Source organism: Poecilia latipinna, unplaced genomic scaffold, assembly GCF_001443285.1.
Source record: "Poecilia latipinna isolate Pla-1442-1.1 unplaced genomic scaffold, P_latipinna-1.0 Scaffold165, whole genome shotgun sequence".
NCBI classification, from domain to species: Eukaryota; Metazoa; Chordata; class Actinopteri; order Cyprinodontiformes; family Poeciliidae; genus Poecilia; species Poecilia latipinna.
The window spans coordinates 711,320-736,095 of NW_015112781.1; the positions used below are offsets into that span (position 1 = coordinate 711,320).

The 24,776-nt window shown below is 39.3% G+C and overlaps 2 protein-coding genes across 4 annotated transcripts in view; both read right to left on the reverse strand.

Moving 5' to 3' along the window:
* Positions 1 to 633: 633 nt before the first annotated feature.
* On the reverse strand, positions 634 to 17,633 carry jcadb (junctional cadherin 5 associated b). 2 transcript variants are annotated; one of them, XM_015029883.1, is made up of 4 exons: positions 17,522 to 17,633; positions 10,364 to 10,793; positions 2,941 to 6,791; positions 640 to 2,524 (listed from the first exon to the last, which is right to left on the reverse strand). In XM_015029883.1, the coding sequence occupies exons 2-4, from the start codon at positions 10,684 to 10,686 to the stop codon at positions 2,490 to 2,492; spliced, it is 4,209 nt and encodes a 1,402-aa protein (XP_014885369.1). In that variant the 5' UTR covers positions 10,687 to 10,793; positions 17,522 to 17,633; the 3' UTR covers positions 640 to 2,489. The 2 variants fall into 2 exon arrangements, with proteins under 2 accessions (XP_014885370.1, XP_014885369.1); XM_015029884.1 differs by lacking the exons at positions 10,364 to 10,793; positions 17,522 to 17,633 and adding an exon at positions 9,482 to 9,809 and having other exon boundaries at positions 634 to 2,524.
* A 4,775-nt stretch (positions 17,634 to 22,408) lies between these two features.
* The window catches only part of kcnj9 (potassium inwardly rectifying channel subfamily J member 9), a 16,643-nt gene continuing 14,275 nt past the window's right edge, over positions 22,409 to 24,776 (reverse strand). For both annotated transcript variants that reach the window (XM_015029885.1, XM_015029886.1), the window contains one exon: positions 22,409 to 24,718. In XM_015029885.1, the coding sequence (XP_014885371.1) occupies positions 24,452 to 24,718 (267 nt within the window). In that variant the 3' untranslated portion in view covers positions 22,409 to 24,451. The remainder of the gene's footprint in view (positions 24,719 to 24,776) is intronic.

The window sequence follows — 24,776 nt, forward strand, 5'->3', positions numbered from 1 at the left end:
GGCTAAAAGTGTACGAAGAGCAGAAAGTGCTCACAATGCTACTTTACTGCTCCGGTCAGAGGAGCGGCAGGTCAGTGAGTCATTTTGTAAAAAACAAACAAAAGAAAAAAATTAACATTTTAAATTAAAATCTACTGTGTGAACAGTGCTTAGTACGTTAATATTTGGCATTTCTCTGGAGTACAATGTAATGCACAAGTAATAAGGCGACATGAGCGGTCCAAATTTACAAGAAATGGCCCAAATACCAAGACAAGGTTCTGAGTTGATCCAATGCTACAGCTGTAAAATGCTACATAACAATTAGGTGTTAACAGATGAGTGATTTAAACTACAGTTCTGGTGATAAGAGTCACAACAGTGCAATAGTGCTGATGTAGAAAAACCACATAGCTGCAAACTTACTTCTGATCAGAATTGGACTAAAATCCTAAATGTGGCAGAATCTCAGCCTGCACGTTTTGCAGATATGCGGCCTAAAGTAGCATATTGCATTGTATCCTGTAGTGCAATAGATGCTGGTGACAGCAGAACATTTTCACATTGAAAGAAAACGCCGTGTGATGGGAGGAACAATGAAAGAAAGACAGAGTACTTAGGAAATAGAGGGAAATAAGGACGGGTGGGGAGGGGGAGGAGAAACGAAAGAAATCCAAATTTTATTTCTTAACATGTTTTGAGGAGCGACAACGCAACAGTACATGAACTGGAAGACATACAAAGACAAAGATATAAAGACACAGGTCATGTTTGACCACCAACGTAGGAAATACAACTTTGATGGGATAATGAGTCAAATATCACAAAGAGCGTCCAACATTGACTTGGTTAGCGTATGAAAAAGCACTATCAAATCGTAAATAATGGCACAATCAGAAAGTTTCTGTCCTGTTAAACCTTGCAGTGACGAACCCTATCGCTCACTGAATCCAAATCGTGTGATCAAGGCACACAACAGGGTCATCCTTCTGAAATGATAGGTTTTCTTTTTAAAGCACTAGAAAATTACATATATTCTCAATATGATACTATACATAGATATGACACTTTTAGCTTGATATCAGCGCGGAGAAATAAAATTCCATGGTTAAATACAAAATTTCTCTTAAAATATTTAAAATATACTTTATTTTGTACAATTATGCAAACCGATTACCAAGTTGATGATTAAAAAAAATAAATACTCAGTGAAATGTTGTTTCACAGATGTACGAAGATAGGTATATATGGTGAAGAAAAGCACCCACCCTATGTTAAGCGCCCATATACCCTGACATGACCCCACTTCCCTGTAATATGATCTGGATGACGTGTTCACATTAAAACTTCTGACGATGGTTCCTACAGGTAGCTCCACTACACCACTGGGCTGTTAATACAACAATATTGCTCTACATGTCTTTTTTTCCACTTTTCCTTGTTTTTTTTGTTTTGTTTTTGTTTATTTATTTATTTTTTTGCTCTAAATCCCTACGTTCATTTTTAATGTTTTCCGAAATCACCAACTCTATCTGTGCCTTTATTGCTTCCTGAAATTACCTGGGAATTTGAACTTTACACTGAATTGATCAGGTTGAATTTAAAGTCTTCCCCTGATCCGACCAGGATTTACAAAGGTGGTTAAGAAAGGCAACTCTTCCTGTCCTGTGTAGAACCAATGTGACACATGTTTGGACAACTGACCCTTCATGTCATGTAATGTAGAGTAACTCTTCACTGAAGAGATCTATGGGTTAAGGTTGCAGTGTGTAGAAAAGCAATGAGAGCGGGCATAATATCTTTAAAACTTAAAAAAAAAAAAAAAAAAAAAACGAAGAAAGGCGCATTTATCTCTTCTGAAAATCAAAACAGTTCTTGAGCCAAAGACAGTGATGTCCAGTTCTAAAAACAGCTGTCACCTGACCACAATCTTAGTTTATTTTGGTGTAGTTTAAATGCAACAGAAAGAGGTTCGAGAAAATAACCCTTCAACGTCTATGTTGGCTTTAACATAAACACTTACATTCATATCCTGAAACTGCTCCCCGGTAAACAAAAACATTTGTTCAGAAAGTCTTTTTCGCTAGTCGCACTTTAGAAGCTCTGGTATGCATGACAGAATTGCATAATGTTTGCTAATGAGAAAAGCATCGAGAGAGGATAGAATAGAAAAGGACAAGCCGCTACGAGAAGACTAACTAGTAGAAACGCTGTAGGAGGATGGGGTTGACAGTGGAGGGCACATGGGGAGGCGGGAAGTCAGCTTAGGAAGGCTGGGGAGGGATCTGGAGTGGAAGTTGCCCCGCAGGTGTGCAGGGCACCTCCCTTTGGCAGTGGAACAGCACTCATAGTAGTCAATGCAGCGCCGGAGGTGAAGGTGTACACAATGCTCTTGTCGGACAAGAAGGCCATTTCAGTGTCGAGATGAGATGAAGGCATTCTAGTAGGCAGCCAGGTCACAGTGTTGGAGCTAAAAACCTCAGATGGAAACGATGGACGCAGTTCTTTTCCTACTCTGCCCCCCCTCGGCTGGGATCAGGGGTTTCTGGGAGTTAGAAGGAGAAGGAGAAGAAGAAGAAAAAGAAGAAATACGTATTTACTCACTCAAATTACGCTGCAAAGACACAAAATCTCACTAACTATTTAGGTCTAGTTTCCAGTGCAAATATCGTAGTACTCTTGAAATAAAAACAAACTAACAGGTAATAACCTTTCAGCAAGATATACGAAGTAGAACCTTTTCATTAGTATTAAGCAATTGTTGATGTAAAACAAGTCCTATATTTTGTTGGATAGTTACTTATAAGGTAGTTTTGTCTTATTTCTAGTGAACTAAGATGTTTGCACTAGAAACTAGACCAAAAATGCTTGATAAGATTTTGTGTTTTTGCAGTGTATCACAATTTACAAATGGGTGTTTATGTGGGCACATAATTCACTTAGAGCTATTTTTATTCCCACCTGAGAGAGATGATTTCTGTCCATCTTGCAACACTGACTCCTCAGCTCCCTGCTGTGAATGTGTGACCTCCTGATTGTTCTCCTTGCCCTCCTGTGGTACTCGGTGGAGCTCCTCCCTGTGGTCTTCCTTGCCCTCTCCTTCTGCTTCCCCCTCCCCAGAGTCAGTACTCCGGATGCTCAGGCGTCTCACCCGACATATAACATCCACCTCCCTCATCCTAGCAAGTCTTTCAACCGGCACATGACCTGGAGAAATAGCCAGTTTGTTCTGCAATGCTTCAATTCGCTGGGAGGGGCCCTTGGTCCGCCTCTCCCCCTCCAAGCTTAGTGATAATCTACGGTCTAGGTTTGGAGGAACTGAAAGTGGCAGTCTATCTGGCGGAAACTCAGGTAACCCTGGATGGTCCCGTCCCAGGTGACTTCGTAGACCCACACGAAGTTCTGGGACAGACACTGACTTTTTCTCTTGCGCCTTCTTTTCTCTAGGCAACGTATTGTTTTGCCTCTCACCTTTCACCACCATTTTCTTTTTGACTTCAGGTGTTTTTCCTGAAATAGCTTTCTCTTTCTCTTCTTTTAACTCTACTTTTGTAGTTACGGTTTCATTAGCATGCTGTTCCTCGGTCGCTTGTAAGTCTGCAGGCGGATCAGATCCTTCCACTGTAGATGCAGAGGGAGGATCATCACTAGCTTCGTTTTCTGGTTTGCCCTCAGCAGGATCAACTGTGCCTGAGTTTTCTGCCTGAGCATCTCCACCTTTCTCACCAGCATTAGCGTCTTGCGTCACTGACTGCTGCTCCACTGCTTCAGGAATGAGGTCAGATCCTGGCTGATTGGAACTCGAGTCTTTTGGCTCCTCAGTCTTTGAGTCCTTTGCTGGACTTTCTAAGGCAGCACATTGTGGTGGGCTGCCATTTTGATTTGCAGAGCTGTCTGAGCTGTTCTCCTCATGAAGTGGAGGCAACGGACCCTGTCTCATTTGATTCTCAAGCTCTCTTTTACAAATAGGGCATTCCTCTTCAGATTCACCACTGAGATCTTGAAGAGGCTCTGTGTCGTTAGGTCTCGATGGACCAGTGGACGCTCTGTTTCCATCTGCAGAGTCTTTAGACTGACGTAATGTCTGACATATGTCCTCATAGTCTGGAGGACTGGTAAGAGTAGAGGCATCTTGCATGGGCTGTCTATCCGCCCACGGCACCTCCGCTGCAGTGTTGTGCGTCGTTGGACTGAAGTCACAAAGTGGCGTCTCGATAGGCTCATCAGGCAGGTCTAGCTTAACTGTCCGACCATCGTTGCTCCGTCTTCGGGAAAGATGTGCAACAACCCTGTATTCTCTGAATCCTGTCTCCCGGGGTGGGACTGGGAGTTCCTCTCTAAGCTGTTTGCTGAACGTTACTGACTTTGTTGCAGGTCTAGAGAAGGCGCTCTTCACTTCTCGGTATTCTGGGTCAACAGACCAGCTTACTGCACTACGCCTAAGGCTGCTGGGCTTGTTGAGAGGTTCTGATGTCAGTCGGATTTTAATGCGCTCTGGAATTTGAACCGAACCATTTGGGACTTTATTGCTGGCAGTGCCAAGCTCTAAGATGTCTTTGTAGGCCTCGTTGAGGTCCTCTATGCACTTGTCAACACTTTGCTGTTTGCTGATCTGCTGCTGTTGTTGATCTTGGATTTCTTTTTTCATGCTCTCCAGCTCTTTGACAGCATCCCACGGTCGCTGCGTGGCGGGTTTTATCAAGAACTGTTCACTGCTCGCTGCTGGTTTGGCCTCCTCCACATTTCCTGAGGGTGGGACTGCTGGCTGCTGAGCTGTGCTCTTGTTCAGCTGGCTGGAGAAGGTGGAGGTCAGAGAGAAGGCGCTGTTGCTTGACAGCTTCAGGCTCTTAACTCCCTTGATAGGAAAACTGAAGGCAGTGCCTACTACAGCACTGCTGTCGGGTGCAACGTCAGTGCCAGGAGGAACGGGTTCTTGTTGTGCTTCCTTGTTTTCAGGGGCAGGTTTTCGAGCCTCCGGGCTTGTCTGTGTCTCCTGATCTCGATATTGGTTTGCAGGCCAGGTTCCTGATAACTTCAACTCTTTATAATGATTGATCTTAGGGGGTCTACATGGTAATTTCTTAAACATTTTGCTGCTCGCCCTACTACTTGTTTTGCTGCTTGCGAAGCTACCAGTTAGAGCCTGCAGCTCCGCTTCAGCTGAGGATGTGCTTTGGAGACTTTGGTTTGTTAGGTGGCCGGTTTTGTTGTCACTAGGACTGCCTGCTGGGTCCGGAGATTTTTCATTGTTGTTGTTCTGATCACGGATCGTCCCGGTGAGCTGCGGAGTAACGGGGACAGACACTAAACAAAAAATGGTTTCACTTAGTCTCTTTTTTAGATTTTTTGTCTTTTCTTTCTCCGGTGGTTCATGCTGTTCTACTTTTTTAACCTCTGTCACAGTTTCAGATACACCCTGGTCAGCCGGTTTACATGGGGGAGGTGGTGGTTTGCCAAGAAAAGATGAAGGAAAAATAATCGGACGACTTTGTTCAGGACCTACACTTTCACTCTTTTTAATACCCCTGTTGCACCATCGATTACTACTCTCGTTGTCACTTGGAGCGGGTTTGTTGGCTTCAGTATTGGGAGCTGGCCCCTGCTGGGGAGGAAAGGCACTATCATGTGTAGATTGTCCTAGACTCTTAGCGAACTGAATCTCTTTGTTGATGTTGCGGAGCTTATCTAGGTCGGTGAGAGAATGTCCGCCAGGCCCTCCTGAGATTTGTTTCACTCTTGGGTCTTCGATGGATAACTGCCGAGCCTGAACCGGTTGTTCATCAGGCCCAGGTTGTACCAGTTTTCGGTAGGACGCACTACGTTCTCCATAATGTCCCACCCATGAGCTGCTTCCCTGTCTGGAGAGCCACCGTCCAGGATCTGAGCTGGGCATCTGCAAAGCTTCTGCTCTCCATCTTAAGTTTATCATTTCATTGCGATTGACTGAAACCGCTCTCGGAGGGAGGGCTCTTTTATACGACGGAGGTGGGATGTAGCCAGGAGGCTCCATTCCAGTGATGGCAGAGTGTTGTGCGTAATAGTCTTGTCTCAGATCCCCACTCCTTGGATAATAGATAGATCTGTCTTTTTGTTTGGCACCCTGGTCTATAGCAAGCATTTCTGCGCTACCCCTTGTCTGCTGGTGTATCTCGTATGAAGGAGGCTTTAAAGGCCTGCTAAACCTGGGCTTTGGTAAAAGTGCAACATGGCTGCTTGGACCAACATTCCTACCCCAACCATTTCTGCCACCACCATAAACATACCTACTATAGGGCCCAGAGAAAACAGTGCTATTAAACCTTTGCCTATCAGGTAGGCTTGGTCTTGATAGTATGAGATCTCTGCAGTCTGTTCTGTCAGGTGACAAAACTCTGGGGAGTGACTGAGACTTTGCTTTAGTTCTAGGATGAAAAAAACCCTCAGGTGTCCTTAGACGGTACTGGTCCTTAGCCCATCGTTCCCCATCGCCATCTGACAGTTGCCTTCCCATTCCCACAGCAGGCTTCCACTCCTCTGTCCCGAGGCTTTGGCACTTCCTCTCCCCGGTTACCCTTAGCTGACCAGGGCCTGCATCCGGGTCCCTTAGCCAGGAGATTTCCTCCCATAACTGCTGCGCTTGCCTCTCGGCCCGGTATTCCTCTGCTGTGATCAGGGCCTGCGGCCTCCATGCCCCAGCAGAGGCCCTCAGCTCCCTGCCATCAGCGTAGTCCAGAAGGATGCTGAAGTCCTGGCCTCGCCTCCTCCAATAGGAGATATCCCGCTCGTCATGGCTTAGTGGCTCTGAATAAGTCAAACTAGGAACATCATAGAACCTGTAAATACACACAAAGTACAGAGGGGGAGTCAAGAGGACTGAATCCTGAATGACTTTGTTAGTTTATATGATTTTTTTCCCTGGACTCCAGGAAAACTGGCTTGTCAAGCTGAGTAAAAATAAAAATGGATAAGATTCATTACATTTAAAGCTACAGAAAAAAATTCCCACATGTCATGGCAAAATATTATGAGGCAGATAATCTGTGAAAATTTTAAACTTGTCCACTTTCTCCCTGAGCTGCTGTTGTCATCTGAAGAAATGCTTTGCATCTGGTTCAAAACAACCAATCAGAGCCAAGAGGAGGATCTTAGCATAGCACAAGCTTGATTGACAGCAAAAAGACCCTCCTCCTGTCTCTGATTGGTTGTTTCTAGTTGGCACTGAGAGAACTGAAAGAAGACAGAGGGGCTTTATTTTGTCACAGAGTATTTGTCTCATACTATGTTGTCACAACATGGTGACAGTCTTAACAAATATGTAAAAAAAAATATTTTCTATAAAAGTTAAATACTGCAGGTTTAAATATAAAAAATGACATGTCCATGTCAGTGGAGAGGAAGCGTTTTGGCTTCGGCATTACTTGCTTTCCAACACAACTTAATCAAGAAGAGGCAGTTCATATGAGACAGAACTGCTCAAGTCAGCAGTTTCAAAGTCCCTTGAAGACATCATGAAATTGTGATGCTACTGCAAAACGATCTGCATATTAAATTGTGCTGACCTTATCTTGGAAAATGGTCATCTGGCTGGCGACTGTGGCTTTTAAAATCACTGCGAAAATATCCCATTACCTGATCTGATGTAAAAGCAAAGCTCCCTTTATCCCTCTGTTTGTTTTATCTCAGACCTCACTCTGCAAAATGAATCCCTGCGCCTTCAAGAAATGCACGATAAAGGGATCGTCTGTGTGCTATGAAACGACATAAAAATCAAGTTTTTGCTTCTAAGCTGTTAATCCTGCAAGAGGTACATTTGGAGAAACTGAAAAGATGTTTTCTTTTTTACTTAAACATCACAAAATATCAAAACCTTTCCTGTAAACTTATAAAATGCTAAATAAATAACAGATTTCACACTTTTTGTCACTCCTGGTGACAATATGAATGCCTTTTGTGAGGTCGGTGAGACCTCTCAAAGGCTCTCACCGACCTCACGTGAGAGAAAATTGTTTATTTTCATTATTAAAACAATTATTAGCCTCATATCTTCAGCTCTTTTTTACAGATTTTCTACAAGATTTAGATCTGAAGAAGGAGAGGGAAATGGGGAAAAAGTTGATTTTGTGTCTTATGAACTATTTCTGTCTTGATTTGATCATATTTTTTCAATCATCACGTACTGTTCACTCTTTTTCAGTCTTCTTTTCTCAGAATTAAGCCTAAACATGTTCATACCTCTGGCTGATTAAAATTTAAAATATCTATCCATCTTTCAATCAAGAAGTTTTGATTTCCTAAAAGACAATAAAACTGTTATAAAATAGTTGTTCAGTTTTATCTAAATTATTAAAAATTGGCACGCTAAAAATAATTTCTACCCTTTTCAACAATAATGGGAAAGATATTTTTAGGCAATTCAAACATGCCAATCACTAGCTTTTTAATTATTATTTCACTTTGTTAATGAAGGCTTCCTTGCCTTCATCAACAATCTCAACAAGACTCAAAGTGCTCCAAATGTCACATCTTACATATATTTATATAAGTGATGGATGGATTATATACTTAAAAAAATTCCAACAAACTAAAATTAGTCATACAATGATATTAAATAATCTTCAATTAAGCTTATCATTGGGAGTCAACCACTGATTTTGTTTAAAGAAAATATTACTTAACATGGGAGGATTTTACTGCACTCAAGTTAAAGTTTGATTTTTCTGAATAAGAATGGCAACATGGAGAACTATAATAACGACAGTATGCATTTCTTGACAAATGCAAAAACTGTAAAAGAAAGAAGAAAGAAAAATAAACAGAGATTAAAATTATTTGACCGTTTTTCATGTTGCAGGCATGCTCCTGTTAAATGCAGTAAATGTGATGTTTTTCCGGATTCAGTGAGTAACCCTTTTAATTTAGTCATTATGACCAGAATGACATTTTACCCCAGTTTTTATAAAATAAATCTAGTTTTTACCCTTTTATTCAGCTGCATTTTGGTTAAAAATTCCTGCTATTTCTCCAACAATCCAGACAATTTAGCTTTTATGTTGTACAGCAGAGAAAACGCATAAAGGTCATAACTCCCATCAGCACATTTAACCCAACCTTATGTCATTTTACTATAATTAAGGGCTTTTACTGCTTATTAAAGTTTAAATATAACAATCCAATCATCTTTATTTTCCCCACTGTAGCATATTCGTTGCATAAAAAGAACACTGCATGGGCAGAGCTCCATCAAATATCTGCACTGCACAAAACCCACTGTTAGTCAATGTAGTGAGCAGCAAAGTCAATGGATCATCCTCAGCAGCATATGCTACTGTATGGCTGAGGGGAGTCGCGTTGTGCACACTTGCCCAGCAACATGCTTACATCACAGAGCACGTGCTGGGTGGGATTCAGTGTGCCAGTGTTTACACTGGAGTGATTACGCGCCTGTCTTCAGGCATGTTCAGTCTTTGTGGGTTTTCTGGCAGACTAGAGCTGCTGTTTGCATCTGCAGAAGCCTTAAAAGCACCTTTTATATTCCCTCATATTCCAGCTGGAGATAAGTCGGCGGTGCTGCTGCAGCCAGTGTTCTGCAGCTCTGCAAGGAGGGGAAGAGAGCAGAAGAGAGAGGAAAAAAAAACCCTGCGCAGTGCAGACTCAGTTTTGCATGCAACACTGAAGGGCCCCAGTGAGAAGAGAGCAGAGGAGAGGAGAGGAGGGAGTAAAAGGAGAAAGAAAAGGTAAGGGGCGTGGCGGATTAAAAAAAAGAGAGGGAAAGGCACCAGTGTTGCCTATGATTGTGAATTTGGGATGTTGTAGATATATAAAAACAAGAGGAGTAAATTTCCACCAGAAAACTCAGAAATGTTGAGATTAATCACAGAAATTTTTAAGAAAAGGCGAGGAAATTTCTGAGTTTCAGAAGTTGAACATTTTCATGAATTGTTACAAGTCTATAAATGCGGGTCATGAAACTAGATTGTATATATATGACCATATGTGGCAGTATTAAAATGAGTTTCATTTGTATGACAGCATATTAGGGCTATCTGAGATTGTAAAAAAGGAGTACATTTTCATAGAAATGTTTTTTGATTAATCTCAGAAATATTAGAGAAAAAGTTGAAAATTTGCTAGAAAACTAAAAAAAATGTTAAAAATTTTCTACTTTTGGAACTAAGAAATTACCTGTTTTATTCTTGAAAATTTCTTAGATTAATTTGAAAATGTCTGAGTTTTACTGGTGGAAATTTACTACAATGACTCTGTTATGCCGTCGTACATTAGATTTTGAAATTTGGTCCTTTTGGGGGGGGGGGGGGGGGGGGTAGGGGGGATTGGGCGTGTTTTGCGTTGTCCTTGGACTTAAAACTGGATTGGAAGCAGATCTGGCAACCCTGAAATCACTCACCCGCTATCAGTGGCGAGCGAATCGCCCAGGAGCTGCACATCACCAAGGATACCAATCCCAGCTTCTTTCCTCCGCAGGTTCCTCTCCCCGCTCTCGTCCGTGGCGGGGTAGCCCTTCACCAGCGCCTGCCTGCTGCCGTAGATGCCCGTAATGGACGCCCCCCTCTCCGCCTCGTACCCGTTAAGCGTCCCCCGGCCGGCCCTGCTGTCCACCAGTTCTCGCTGGCAGTCGGCGGGACGCTTATCGTACGGCACGGCAGACGGAGGGCCGCTCTTGGGCAGTTTGTATCCATGCGAAATGAGGAGGTCCTCCACGCTGTACATGGCGGCGTCTCTCTCACTCCAGGGCGGGAGGGCAAAGGTGGGAGTGTTGCCTTATGCGCAGTGCTGCTGGTGGAAGCTGGAGCACGGCTGCTCAGCAGAGGCCATCACTGTGGAGAGAACAGCGAGGCGACATGTAACAGAGAGCAGCTAAACCTGTCACTTAGAAAATAATGTTTAAAGCTTTGAGCTAAAGTCTTCCTTCTGAAATTCAGAAATTAAGTTAAAGCTACCGTATGTACCTTTTATAGAAAATGTTTTTTCTTCATATAATAGTTAAAACTAACACCATGTAGTGACAGTTTGTTATGAGACAGATAATCAATGAAAAGACCAATCTACTCCACCTCCTTCTTACTACCGCTCCCAACTAAAAACAACCAATCAGAGTCAGGAGGAGGGTCTTAGTGCTGTCCATCAAACTCGTAAACGCGCTTAAGGTGGAGAAACAACTCACTGTTACAGAAAAACCATTTATCCACTGTCATCTGTGTCCATGCTAATTGGCTTTGTCATTCAGGACAGGGTCTGCTGATGGGGAGACGCTGCAGACGTGATTGACAGCACTAAGACCCGCCTCCTGGCTCTGATTGGTTGGTTCCTGTCAGCATTTGATACTCTGGGAGAAGGTAGAGGAAGAGGAGCTCAATTTTTTTTCACAAATTATCTTTTATTCCATACTATCAGGACAAAGTGAAGGTCTCAACAAATAAGTAAAAAAAATATATATTTTTTTTATAAAAGTTACCTGCTGTACCTTTAAGCGAGAGTAAATATAGTTTATGAGGTTTGTTAATATTTGGACATACTAAAGAGAAAAGTAAAGTAAAATCCACTTTTTTCCTTCCAATATGATACAGATATCTGAAGTTTTGAATCACCCGAATAAGAAAAATACTTTAAAAAAAAATCATAGACATAAATGCACTGAATTACATGTTTACTTGATAACTCTGCAGCAGTACAGCACACCAAAATAACATTAATTTGAAATACGAACATAATTTCAACATGACATGTTTCTTTTTTAGTTCTTACACATCTCAACTGCTGCTATGTTTCTTACAGCTTCAAGTTACAAAGGTGCGTATTAATGAATCTGAAAATCCGTTCCCCAATGTCTGGATGTTGAAAACTGTGTGAGCCACGCCCTGAACTCCTGTGAAAGAGTCATTTCATCCGCTTTACAGGACTGCAGCTTCTGGTACGCAGGACCATCTTTTAACATCACTGAGAATGAAGAATAATGTAACATCGTGACTGGCTGCAGGCCGTTTTAGGACTTTACAAATAGTTTTAAAGACATGGCGCACTAGCTGAGCTCAGTTAACTTGAACAAATGTTTACCGGACCAGAAGAGTTTTTTTTTTCTTTTTAAAGAAAAAAAAGAGAGGGAATGAGAGGCTGTTCCCACTTTACAAACAGTTTAACAACTTTGATAGTTGAATGAAACAACTGGTGAAAGTCCAAAACTCATTATGAACTTTTTGCTGACAGCTTGGTACGGTCTCATTTCTTTTGTCTTTTTGTTTTTATTTATTTTTTTTTTTTTTGCCGTGTTTAAATGGAAAATTTCACATTTTTTTTTTATTTTAGATTTGAAAGTTTGCTAAAAAAATAATAATAAATTTTGAGATTGATCTAAAAAATGTTCTATAATAAATAGAAGATTCTCAGATTTGAAAGAACTCTGAGAATCCACACTTTCCGAATTTGTAAATAACTCAAAACGTCTCGAGTAAACATACTCATGGTTTTCACATTCAGAAGAAATTAACGAAAAGTAGATTTCAAACAAACCTTCCAGAGTTTGGAGTTTGATCAACTCTGAACTTTATCTACTTTTCCACAAAAGACCAAAAAAAGCAAAACAAAACCTTTGTGGCCTCTTTTAATCTTCTATAAAAATAAAAAATAAAACAATTGTAGCATCTTTCTAAATTCATGCAACTATTTCCTTTGCAAAATTAAAAAAATGGATATACACATATACCCTTTTTTATTTTAGAAAACTCCTAAATATACATTCACATCCACAAATCAACCAATAACATCTCTACCATCATAAGATTTAATACAAATCAGCATAAATTGGTTCAAGAATACACAAAACAATTCTTACAGTCCAGATATTTCTCTGTTTAGTAACAGACATGTGATTCAGATGCGTCAGTGCTGCAAAAAGGCCAGAAAAAAAAGACAAGCGATGCTTTATGAACCCCGTGTTTGCTAAGTACCTGCTAGTGTGTTCGTCTGCTTGTGTGTTGATTTATGAACGCCCGGGCCGCCCTGCCTGTCTGATATATTAATTAGTGGCCGTAACAGTGTGTCCTGCCTGGAGATGACAGCGGATGTCTCATGAACCTGACACACATTAATCACTGGCTTTGCTCGCATAAGCATTTTTGGATAGAGACTTAAATGGTGACATCATTTCAATAATGTTCACAGAAATGCAGCACAAAGCAGTGACGGTTTATGTCAAAGTTTACAAAATGTAGGCAAATACTTTATTTAATTTAGAACAACCAATAGAAATGGCTTCCATTCAAACTACGTCAGTTAAACCGCAGCTGAATTGTTTTTACATTTTCCCTCCCAGCAGCTGGACTTTGGTCTAAACGTACTAAAATGATCAACATTTTTTTTAGGATTTCTTCAAACTTCAGCTACTTTTTCACTTGGTTTTCATCCTGATCCTTGTAGAACTACAAATATCTTAAATTTAGGATTATTTTTCATATCTAAATTAAAATTTTAACAAAAACAAGAGGAAAAGCAGCAACAGTCCAAATTAAAACCTTCAGAATGCCTGAATAAAATGCTGCCTTTTACAAAAACAAAATGTTGTCCCCTTCTCAAGGTTTATTACTCAAAGCCTGCTTCTATTCAAGAATGTCATAAATCATGACGTTTTACGTTTTTACATCTGATCAATATTAGTGAACTTTTACCACCAAACTCCTTTCGGCCACTATTTGTTTACAAACACATCGATTTGTTAACGTTCTTCAGATTTTAATCACAGTTTAATGCAAAGTGCACTTCTTATTTTATCTGTTTTTTGGACTGAGAAGACGAGACGGTACCTGGAGAAATGTAAGCAGGCATTTATGAGTGTGAGCTGCGCTTCCTGCTTTACCATCACTGCTGCATTATTGTGTAATCCAAAAAGCAGAAAGCCAATAATGAGTTAAATTAATAATGTTTGCTCACTTTATATAAATTGATGTCAGTTCAGCTAACGTTTACACTTATAATGTTTAAGAAGATGAAACTGAGTGAGTTTTTCTGGCAGAAAATGAAAATAAATCACATTCATCAGCTTTAATGTGCAATTTTATTAATTCAAGCCATTAAAATAAGGCTTAAGTAGTTAAAATAAACATCACTTCCTAAAAAGATCCTCACAATTTATGATTAATGAGTCACATTGTTGCATTTTTTATGGATTTTTATTTATTTTTCCCACTATATTGTTGAAGATTCACCAATTCTGTGACATATAGACCTAATTAGTGTCAAAAAGCAATAAGAAAGTTTAAAATAATTAAATATACATTAAACATTTGCTTTTTTTAAAAATGTTTTACAATATATTCCTTCATCAACTGTAAATTACAGAATATCGTTACAGTGTACCGACTTTACACTCTCTACTTTATATAATTAATCTGAAAAAAAAGCAGGAAATTTGTTTCTGCATTATTATAATATAAATAAAACATATTTACTAGACTAAGAGCACAGAGAAAATGTTTTACTGCAGGTAACCAACTTTATTCAAAATAATAAAGCATATCAGGGTTTAAACTAAGTTGCATTTTGCAAAAATGTCACCAAAACCAGATAATTTCCAACATTATAAGACATTTTTGTGGCTAAATGATAACGAAGAAACTAATTTATACAAGCAGTGGTAGTTTTGATGTGTTATTTTATATTTAACTTTTATTTTACTGCTATATAAACCCATTGAGATTAAAAACCTGAAGTCCTGGCCAAGAGGCAGCAATGAATGACCAAAATGGCCGACCTCCCAGAACAACATGAATAGTGACTAAAACTGTAATTGTTAGATTCCTATTTGGCACTAAATTAAACAGAGATATTTTATTTTTTTTACATTTTTATTCTTAGATCCAAACATTTTTGCGTCACCTCTGGTTAAAATATACACATTTCCAATTCATGGATCAGCATTTGTGGAGTTTTTGTGGAATTTAACTCCAAATTATTCATAGAAAATACGCAGATTTTCTTTTCATACAGCATATAAAATATTCAAAATAAATGTGCTTGGGAAGGTGAAGAACAAATGAACAATGCAACTTGATATTGGTTGGTATTTGCAAAGCAGCCAATCAAGGACTGTGATTTATCTACCTTAGCGCTGATTAGTTGTACTTCCAAAAGATAAGAAAGACAGTAGATATTAGTTCCTGGGGTAGTGCTTAAACAGTTTCCACTCTGCATGATAATGGATATAAAAGTATATTTGGTGTTTGAACTATTAAACTGGGTAGTTATAAACATTTTCAGAGGGAATATCAAGTAATTGTGGATTTTAGCTATTCATGAGAGGTTGAGGTCCGCTGTAAATATGATTATTCTGCACAGAAAATAGATTCATTTAAACCCAGTTTCAGATTTATAAACACAAAAAGAGAGCACGTGCAACGACAAGATCACATTTGATTGAGACAGCTGCAAAAAACTGGACTGACTTATTTTCCAAAACGCCAATTTGATTCGTGAAACCTTTGATATGTTTGTGAAAATGAAACAATGGACATCGGCTGCAGAGAAAAGGACTCGCCCAGAGCGCTGTTCATGCAGAAACCGCCTCTAAAATCAAACAAATGACCTAAAGCAGAGTCAAATCTAATTTGCTTTACCATGAATCACTCAAAATGTCTGAAATACATATAAAAATGGCATTTAGATGATTTTCCTCTCATCTTGACCTTACAGTGACCTTAACATTTCTCACCCCGTAACTTTGTCCACTTGCCAGTTCAGAGTTGCCCCCAGAGTGGGAGTTCACACACATACTGTTTGCTAAGCATTTTTCTCTGCGACGTTTAATATCAGCCAATTGTCTTGGGCTAATTAATACAGTCCAGATGTATATGTATATATATATATATATATATATATATATATATATATATATATATATATATATATATATATATGAAGCTCAGCAGAAAAATCCCTACTGACCATTTTTCCAAGGACAGCACGTGAGAAAAACGGTGAACGATTAACGGCTTTGTAAACGCCTCTTCAAAACCGCAAACCACACAGGCTGCACCCAAAACTACAGAAAAACAGCCTCAAATCAAAACTTTGAAGTCTTCTAAAACTATTCCTGCTTGCTAAAGTGGAGCGAGTAAGGAGTTTGGAAAATGCTGCAAACACATCAACATGGATCGTTTGTGGAGGAGGGGAGAGGGTTTGAAATCCAAAAGCAGGGATGATCAATAAGTGAAGAAGAGTAGTGGAGCAGAACCAAAGGAAACAAAAAAAAAACGACACACAGTGGCTATTTTTTTTTTTTTTTTTTTGACAAGGTCACAGCTTCGAATGATTGCAGCGGAAATATGGCACATGAGCCTCTTTTTGCATAGCAACAACAAAACTACCAGCAGTAACCACAACACAAGTCGTCTCTCCACATGGACGAGGAGGGACGGCTTTGAGGGGAAAGACGGGGAAGTTCTGCGTTTTGGGGAGGACAAAACACAAAGTGTAAAACTCTGCAGCCTGAATCATTTAGAGGCTAATTAACACTCTGATTTAATTTCTCATTATACACTTCCACTTACAACTTAAAATGAGACAGAACTTTATTAAGTATTAATGTGTATAAATTGGATTTTAACTTAAAATTTCTATTTTTTATTTTTTTTTTATTGGCTGGAGGCAGCCATTCCAGACAGGAGAAGATATCCAGGCCTGGAGGGCTGCATGCACAGGTAGGGGCCACTGTAACACATCAGCACTAGCAGGCAGCACCACCCTAACAGCTAAGGGAGTGTACCTACATCCTACCTAGTGACAGGCAGAGAGCAGAGCAGATCATAAAAATAAACTGCCTCTGCAAACTCATTCAAAGCACAAGTTATTAATTAGGAGCAAAAAAAAAAAAAAAAGCCATCCCTCCTCTGGATAAGTCACTGTAGCTATGAATGAATGATGAACTGAAATAGATCCGTTGTATCATAGCCCAGCTATCAATAAAATATCACTGTTGTGATTGATACATCATGCATTATAGATACAGCATGACCTAGCCTCCTCACAGCCTGCTGCAGCGGAGCCTGCATGAAAACTGACAGCTTGGTAGATTATATTTTTAAATCGCCACCCCAACACCTGCAGGTACATCTCCACCAGCCACACGCCCTCTAAGTTGAAAATATTTGACGAGAAATTCTAACCCCGGTGCAAGAAAAAAAAAAAAAAAAGATCTCTTTCCCCCCCCCAACCCCCCTCCCATAAATAAACGCAGAAAAGCTGGATGAGGGAGCGCACCATCCCCGCCTCGCCTCCACCAGCAGCAGCAGCAGCAGCGGCGGCGGCTCATCTGTCGACAGGAGAGCATTTTGAGGCGTGTGCAAGTTGCCGAGGTTTTGCAGATGCGTCCTCGCTGCTGACTGTGTTTACCAAGCCTAATTCGTGGAGGCTACGTGAGCCACACGCATACAAGGAGAAATAATAACACCAAGCAACAGCAACAGCCCATTCCTTGGGAAGGAGCGGTAGAAATTGCGTGCAGCACGTTGTAAAGGCGAGGAATTAAAAAAAGGGCGTAGCGGCGGACGGAGCATACCTGGGAGGATGTTCGGCGTCGCAGTTCCCCTGCGCCCAGCTTCTGCTGCTGAGACTGAGCACTGCACAGAGCCTGAGCCGAGCATGCCTATTGGTAGGCAGAGACGCGCTGGTTGCTGGCTGCCTGGACTGGGCGCTCCTCACTATACAGCTGAGGTGGGGTGGGCGCCTCACATGCAGGGATGTCGGAATGGTTTCTTCCAAACTGTTTCCCCCCTAACTTTACCTTTTTTTCATAGCAACAGTAATTTTTCACCCCCCTCACACTTATGCAGCCTCTACTGCTGACTTGAATGGTAATTACTTCTACTTGTAGTTCGTTTTTTATCTTCACCACTTGACAGATTTCTTTCCCCACGTAATTCTTATGAACATCTGCATGCACCCAGGTCTATTCTGCAAGATTTGGTTGTGCAGCGCAGCAGCAAGCAGCACCACACCCTTTGGTGATGTTGATGACTCGTCACCGTGTGTGTCCCCCACCTCCCATCCAATGCCAGGACAGCTTGGCTAATTAAAAGTGTTGGGCTCGGGCCTGACTGTGCCAGTTATGGCATGCAGCAGCGAAAGGGATCCCTCATTTGAAGGAAGATGCATCCCGAACTGAACTATGGGTAAGTGAGAGCCGTAAACTTTCTCTGTAGTTGAGTCTATTGTTTTTTTTTTCTTATAAAATGTCACTATGTCATGATAGTGTAGTATGAGTCAGATTATATGTAAAAAGCTTCTCTGCCTTCTACCAGTAGTAAATAGAAACAACCAATCAGAAGCAGGAGGCGGGATTTAGCGATGTCCATGCTAAGGGTAGTTAGCATGATTACGGATAATTCAAATTCAAAACTACTGTTTTGAACCCAAATGGAAATTAAATGTTCTTTTAACTCATATTAAGTCACATTCTTCAGGCAGATATTGAAGATGATGGCTTATGCTTGATTCTTTCATGCATGTCTGAGAAATCGTTTAATTTCCATGGCAACCATTTAGCTGTGCAAAACACTTGGGAGGACCTAGCTCCGCCTTCAAGACGCAGCTCCTCCTCTAAGCTGCAGTTTCTAAGCTTCACAGAGCAGGCGCCACTCAGCTCCTTCAGACTAGCCAGCAGCAATTAGCAAACACCTGGTGAAACTGTGCATCTGCTGAGCTCATTATACAATCTACTTCTCAGTGAAACACTGGTAAAACATTGTTAAAGGGTTAATAGAGGAGCCATGTTGTGATGACTCTCATCTCCAGGTTGGACTGGGGCCAGAAAAATATTTTGTCTCAATGCATCAGATTGAGACGAAACATATCTAAAGAAGAATAGGCAAACTCCTCTGTCTATTCTGTGCAAAGCACAGGCAGAAGCTTGCAGCTGCAGTGAAAACTAAAATGTCTGAACAGGTCTTAATACTAACACACACACACACACACACACACACACACACACACACACACACACACACCTCCGTTTTCAGTGTAAGTTAGGAAATCACTTACAGTATAATTTGTCACTTTCCAGTTTTTCCATTAAAACGATTAGAAAGTTTGTGTTTGCGACACGACAAAATGTGGAAGAAGTTGAAGGATTATGAATGCGTTTGCAAGGCTCAGTAAAAATAACTTTCACTCTGTTCCCGGAGATGATAGATTGTAAGGTTAAAGCATGTGGGAGTCTCTTTTTTCTTTTCCTGACTTTTATCTATGAAGGATGTAGATACAGAAATAAAATGTCACAAAAAATATGTAGAGAACCTCTTTATTAGTAAAATCATCTCCAAATTTGTGACATGTTGAAGTTTTTCTTCCTCTGACATCTTCCTTTAATTAACAACACTTCTGTGTGACATGGTTTATTTGCATTTATATTTCAGCAGAAAATCTAATTTTTATTTATTTTTTAATGTGTAGATGCCTTGTAAGAAATGCTCTGCAGTTTGTGGTTGAAAAAATGAACCAATGGAGTAATGCAAAATGACTGTTATTTAAATAGCCTGTTTCAGACGCTGCTGTGTGCTGCACTGGCTGGTCTCATTCCTTTATCAGCTCTGCTCCACTTCACCAGGAAACTGGCTGCCTTTTCCTTTAGCTCTTCACTGCTTCTAAAGTACTCTAAAAATCAGCAGCAGAATAGCTAACAAAAGCAGCTGCAAAGCAACTTTTAATATCAAATATAATACATGAGGATATTTATTTCTCCTGCACACAGATGTGAGTTTTGTCTTCCAGCAATCCTGTTTTGCTCCACAAAAAAGTCTGCAAGTGTCACTTCCTCCTCCTTTTTTATCAGCACAAAAATATATTCAAAATGAGGTTAAGTCAATCTCAATATTAGGCACTTTAATGCTATTTATTTGCCAATTAAGCAATAGAAACTTCTTAAAATGCAGCTTTTGTCTTGAGGCAATAATTTACCATTATGGAGAAAAACATATGTTGCTTTGAAGCAACAGAGAGAGAGAGAGAGAGAGAGAGAGAGAGAGAGAGAGAGAGAAACAATATGTAAACAAGAACAGTCAGTAGTGTGTGCTTATGTTCAAAGACTAATATAATACCAATAATCATCATTTTTCTTTCATCTTTTGAGTTTAACACAGATAAATATAACTTTGGGTTTAATCTTGGCTGGCTGATGTCAGATGGATGTTTCACATTATGCTGTTTTAATAAATGGCTGTTTTTAAGTAAATTCTGATTCATTGACTGTTTTTATATGGAGTCGAAAATATGTTCGACTTCAACCTTTGATTTTATCTTTCCTGACTATCATGACTTCCTTCCATCAAGATAAACTTAAGTTTAGGCTTAGCAGGCATCCGTCTTAAACTAATATAAAAACCATTAAAATATTATTTACAGCTTGGGAATTAGACTTGGAGTCCAATTCTTGGTGTAGTTGAAAACCAGAGTTGGGTTGTAACTAGTTACATTTACTTGAGTAACTTTTTGGAAAAATTGCCTTTTACTGCACTGAACTTTTACTTCAATAATATCATGAAGTATCACTACTTTTAACATTTCTGGACGCTTTGTGGAAAGTGATTTCGAGTTTTTCTTTTGCCTGATTTTATTGTTTTTTGTTTTTTTTGCCACGACTTGAATCACTTTTTTTTTTTTTACTAAAGTCTGTTTTCCTCTTAAGTAATTTTTTGTACAGCTAGAAACATGTTTTAAGCAAAATGTCCCCACACACAGACACCAGTTTTTGCAGTTTTTGTTGTTTCATAAGTTTCATATTGAAAGAAATTGATTTGTATTTTTTCCCATCTGATGGTAATTTTCAAATATCACATTTTAATATTTTGATCAGTTACTCAGTACTTGACTTTCTACCAAAGGTACAAATGTTTATTTTTTTAGTTTTACTTGAGTAAAAATATGTTGAAGTAGCGCTACTCTTACTTGAGTGCAGTTTTTGGATCCTCACCTCTGCTGAAAACAAACAGAGAAACAAAGAAAGTTTTCATTTGTTCATCAATCTGAAAGGAAACCTTTGTTGCGGCATTTCATTTTTGCTGCAGATGGAAGAAAAATGGTCTGACTCCTGATGTCAAGGGCATTTATTGTTCTCCTCATGAAGGTGACTTCTGAGCCTCATCACCTTCATCACGATCTGCTCACACACAAACATCTAAAACATAGACAAACACATTTAGAAACACACACACACGCTATCTGCCCTCTCGCTGTCCCCAGCCTCTGTTGCCTAGGACACAGATGTGATGGCGATGGGGACCCCATCCCATAACACGTCAAAGAGGCAGTGTGAGTGGCTGCAGGAGAATGCGCGGGGTCTCTACCGCCCTCTTGTGGCCAAAGCGGAGAACGTGTTTTCCTTTAGCCAAGATTCTGCCTGGTAACCCAATATGCTGACTTTTCTGGATGCAGACAGCCAGCCATGAATTTCTAATGAGATACCTCACTCCGTGAATCCTCACAGGAGACAGAGATGAAAAGTTCAACATGAATAATCACTTACGAGATCAGAGAGGAAGTTTACGACGCCATTAGTACGCTTTATGTTTGGCTAAATTATTTCACAGCCAGAGCAAGTTAATATCTCCACTCTGGTTTTAAAGAATTAATTCTAGTCCATCCACCATGTTCTCTATTACTTATAACCTTTAAATATGATATGCAGTGTATATGATAACAATACATGGCTCAGATTAATGCACATGCCATCATAAAACCTGTGATTATTGTTGACTCAGCTTCAGCAGCAATAGACTTTATGGGATACTTTCTGTAGCTCATCATTTACATACACTGAGTTATTCTGGTACTGTTCCAAATATTTCTACATTAATTTATGGCATGAATAAATAAAGAAATGTAAATTGTGTCGTTAGCTCTGCATGTTTTTGAGAAGTCTTCATTAAAAAATTGAACCAAGGGAAAGTATGATTCAGAAAAAAATTTATTTGCTTTCATTCTATAGATAAAATCAAATTTCAAGGCTACTTTTTTCTTGTGGCACTAATGTCATGTTGAAATATTCTTTTATATGCTGAAAAAGCTTAGAAAGCAGAGGCGCCCTTAAGGAGGGTTAGAAGGGGGACATGGCCCCTCATGAAAATCACTGGCCACCTCAAAGAATCATGTTCATTTCATAGGAAGGCAAGCAGAGTCATATTCTTAAATGAAGACATAAATGTAAAACCCAATAAATAACTAAATATGTACATTTTTAAAAAAAAAAAACTTTAGCTGGAGGGCCCCTAAAATTTTTACCAGTTTGGGCAGGGTACCATTTGAAAATGTTAATTCACTGCAGCACCTTTGCTCAAGTAGCAGTGATGTTAATTATAAAAACTGGTTATGTATTTTTTTTCCTTAGTTAGTTTACTCCCTATATCATTTTTATATTTTTTGAATGAAAAGCAGATGACTAAACATATATAAATAAAGATTTAGTCCTCCATTTAATCAAGACAACACAATATACTGTATGCAGCAATATATCAAATATACCCAACATATTTTTCAATATTTATTCATTAATTTATTTTGTTGTCTTGTTTTTATTTACTTTGGGATTTTTGGAGGTGATTTGTTGTAAAGTTTTCTTGTCATTTTGTAACATGAAAAATACACAGTAAACCATAGGTGACAAATTTTTCTCTATCATATGAGGCAGCTGTGGCTCACTGTTGAGGAATACTTATTTGGTAACAAACCAGTTACAATTTCAAAGAGAAAAAACAAAATGTATGACCCTTTAAATTTTAAGGATTTCCTTCCATCTGCAGCCTTAGTAAAGCTAAGTTTGTACAGTTCCCATAAGAACCAAATATCTTCATAGAGAAAATAAAATCTACAACATGTTCTCTGGAATATAGTGTGGTTTATTCATTCTAATTGATGTGCTATTTTAAATATTAAAAACATCAAGTAAAAACAGCCACATACATATATGTGTGTGTATATATATATATATACACAGCAGCAGAAGCAGGAATTTGGGCAGAACTGAGCAGGGCATTGTTGTGCTTTTAGATTATACATGGCTGAAACCAACAAAATCAAAGAAATAGTATTCTGTATGGCAGCAATACAAAATACAGCCCAATATTCTTCCGGGCTTTTGGAAAAGCCCTGCAGAATAAACATTTGAAGAGGACTTTCAGAAATACTTTCCAGCAATTTCTAGAGTACTCCAGATTATACAAGCTTCTTTAATGCCATTTATACATTACTTTTCTGGGTTAATTTTACTTAATATCCAGGTTATGTTTCTGTAATTTACAAGCTACCTATCTTTAAATACTTAAAGAGCAATTTCCTGGTTATCAAAGATTAGTTTCTAGAATTTTCTTGTTAATTTTATGTTTGACCTCAGTGAAGGTTACAAATTACTATCTGCAACTCAATTACTCTATTTTTAAAAAATCCAGGTTATTTTTCTCAGTTTTGGGGAATTTATGGGTTTATTTTGTAAAATATACAGATGAATTTTTCAGGAATTTTATATTTGCTCTTTGGAACTAACAGAAGACTTTCCTGAAACGTTTTTGGACCTTGCGGGCTACGGTTAAACTTAAAGCAGGTCGAGTTCCAGCAAGTGAATGGTAAATCAGCCAGTAAATTTCATAAAAATAACCTGTACTTTTTAGAAAATAACCTGTAAATTCTGGGGAAGTCTGGACTGCATGATATATTGTTACCAGAGCTATAACCTTGTGAAGCAGCATCATGTTGACCTTTTTCTAAAAGGCTTCATATTCTCTGTTTACAATAATGTGAGTAAAGATATAAATGTCAATAAGTATTGTTAAATAGTGTCACCCTTTTGTTTATATCTGGGCATAAAATACATATGTTTTTGTTCAACATAAATGATCCTAGATAACTTACTAGCACCAAATGAAAGTTTCTATCCAAATAAAAAAGAGAAAATGTGTAATTAACTGTGTAAGATTTCTAACTGATTTACAGTAATTCTTAATCTGTGCATCTAGAAAAGTTTGTCTGTATTTTTATATTTTCTAAAACTGCAGCTTAGAGTAAAGCATCTATGTGCTGTATCTATTTTAAATGGTAATAATCAACATACTTAACTTTCCTGTGAAACAACCATCAGTTGGGCGAAAAGGAAAAACAAAACAACAACAACAAAAACTAATTACTGTCTGTTCAACATTCTTTCTGTCCACAGGATGGACTGCTGTTAAACCCACCTGAAGCATAGTATTGTCATTTTAAAGTAGATATAGGCAAGGGTGATCAGAGCAAATACAACAAAATCAGATATGCACATTGAGTACACTTATAACAAATTAAAGACAAATATTAAAAAATAATTTTTTATAAGGTAACACAAGATTGTGGCGTTTACCGTGGGATCTGTGGGTGCGTTGAAACTACTTGTCTGCCTTAAAAGAGTCTTTAACACACAACTATGATGATGTGGTGATATACTGAAGGTTCTCTGTAAACATTCTCTGTTCTAGGCCTCTGTTTCTGATTGATCGGTGGTGACGCTGCCGTTCAACTCGCCCAAAGCTGATTGCTCCTGGATGTCCGTCATCTCCCCGACGATGAAGATGGGTTCCCCCGCCTTGCTGTGGGCCGAGCCGCCGTCCGGCTGCTTGGTGGCTTGTTCGGCCAGCGTGGGCTCTTCATCCAGCCTGCTGGAGATGGACCAGTAGAGGTGAGCGTCGAGTCTGGCCGCCGCCAACGCCAGCTCCCGTGCCGAGCAGGAGGGCGTGCCAACCTTGGTGGGTATAAGGGAAGAGAAGTTAGTTAAATCTGACCTTTTTGTACTTCCATTT

What these genes read in the sequence shown, in the direction of transcription:
- jcadb (XM_015029883.1), bottom strand. Translation starts at nt 10,686, where the DNA reads ATGTACAGCGTGGAGGACCTCCTCATTTCGCATGGATACAAACTGCCC. An exon ending in TCGCTCGCCACTGATAGCGG is followed by an intron (nt 6,792 to 10,363) that starts GTGAGTGATTTC and finishes GTGTATTTACAG; the next exon opens with GTTCTATGATGTTCCTAGTT. An exon ending in ACAGAAATCATCTCTCTCAG is followed by an intron (nt 2,525 to 2,940) that starts GTGGGAATAAAA and finishes TCTAACTCCCAG; the next exon opens with AAACCCCTGATCCCAGCCGA.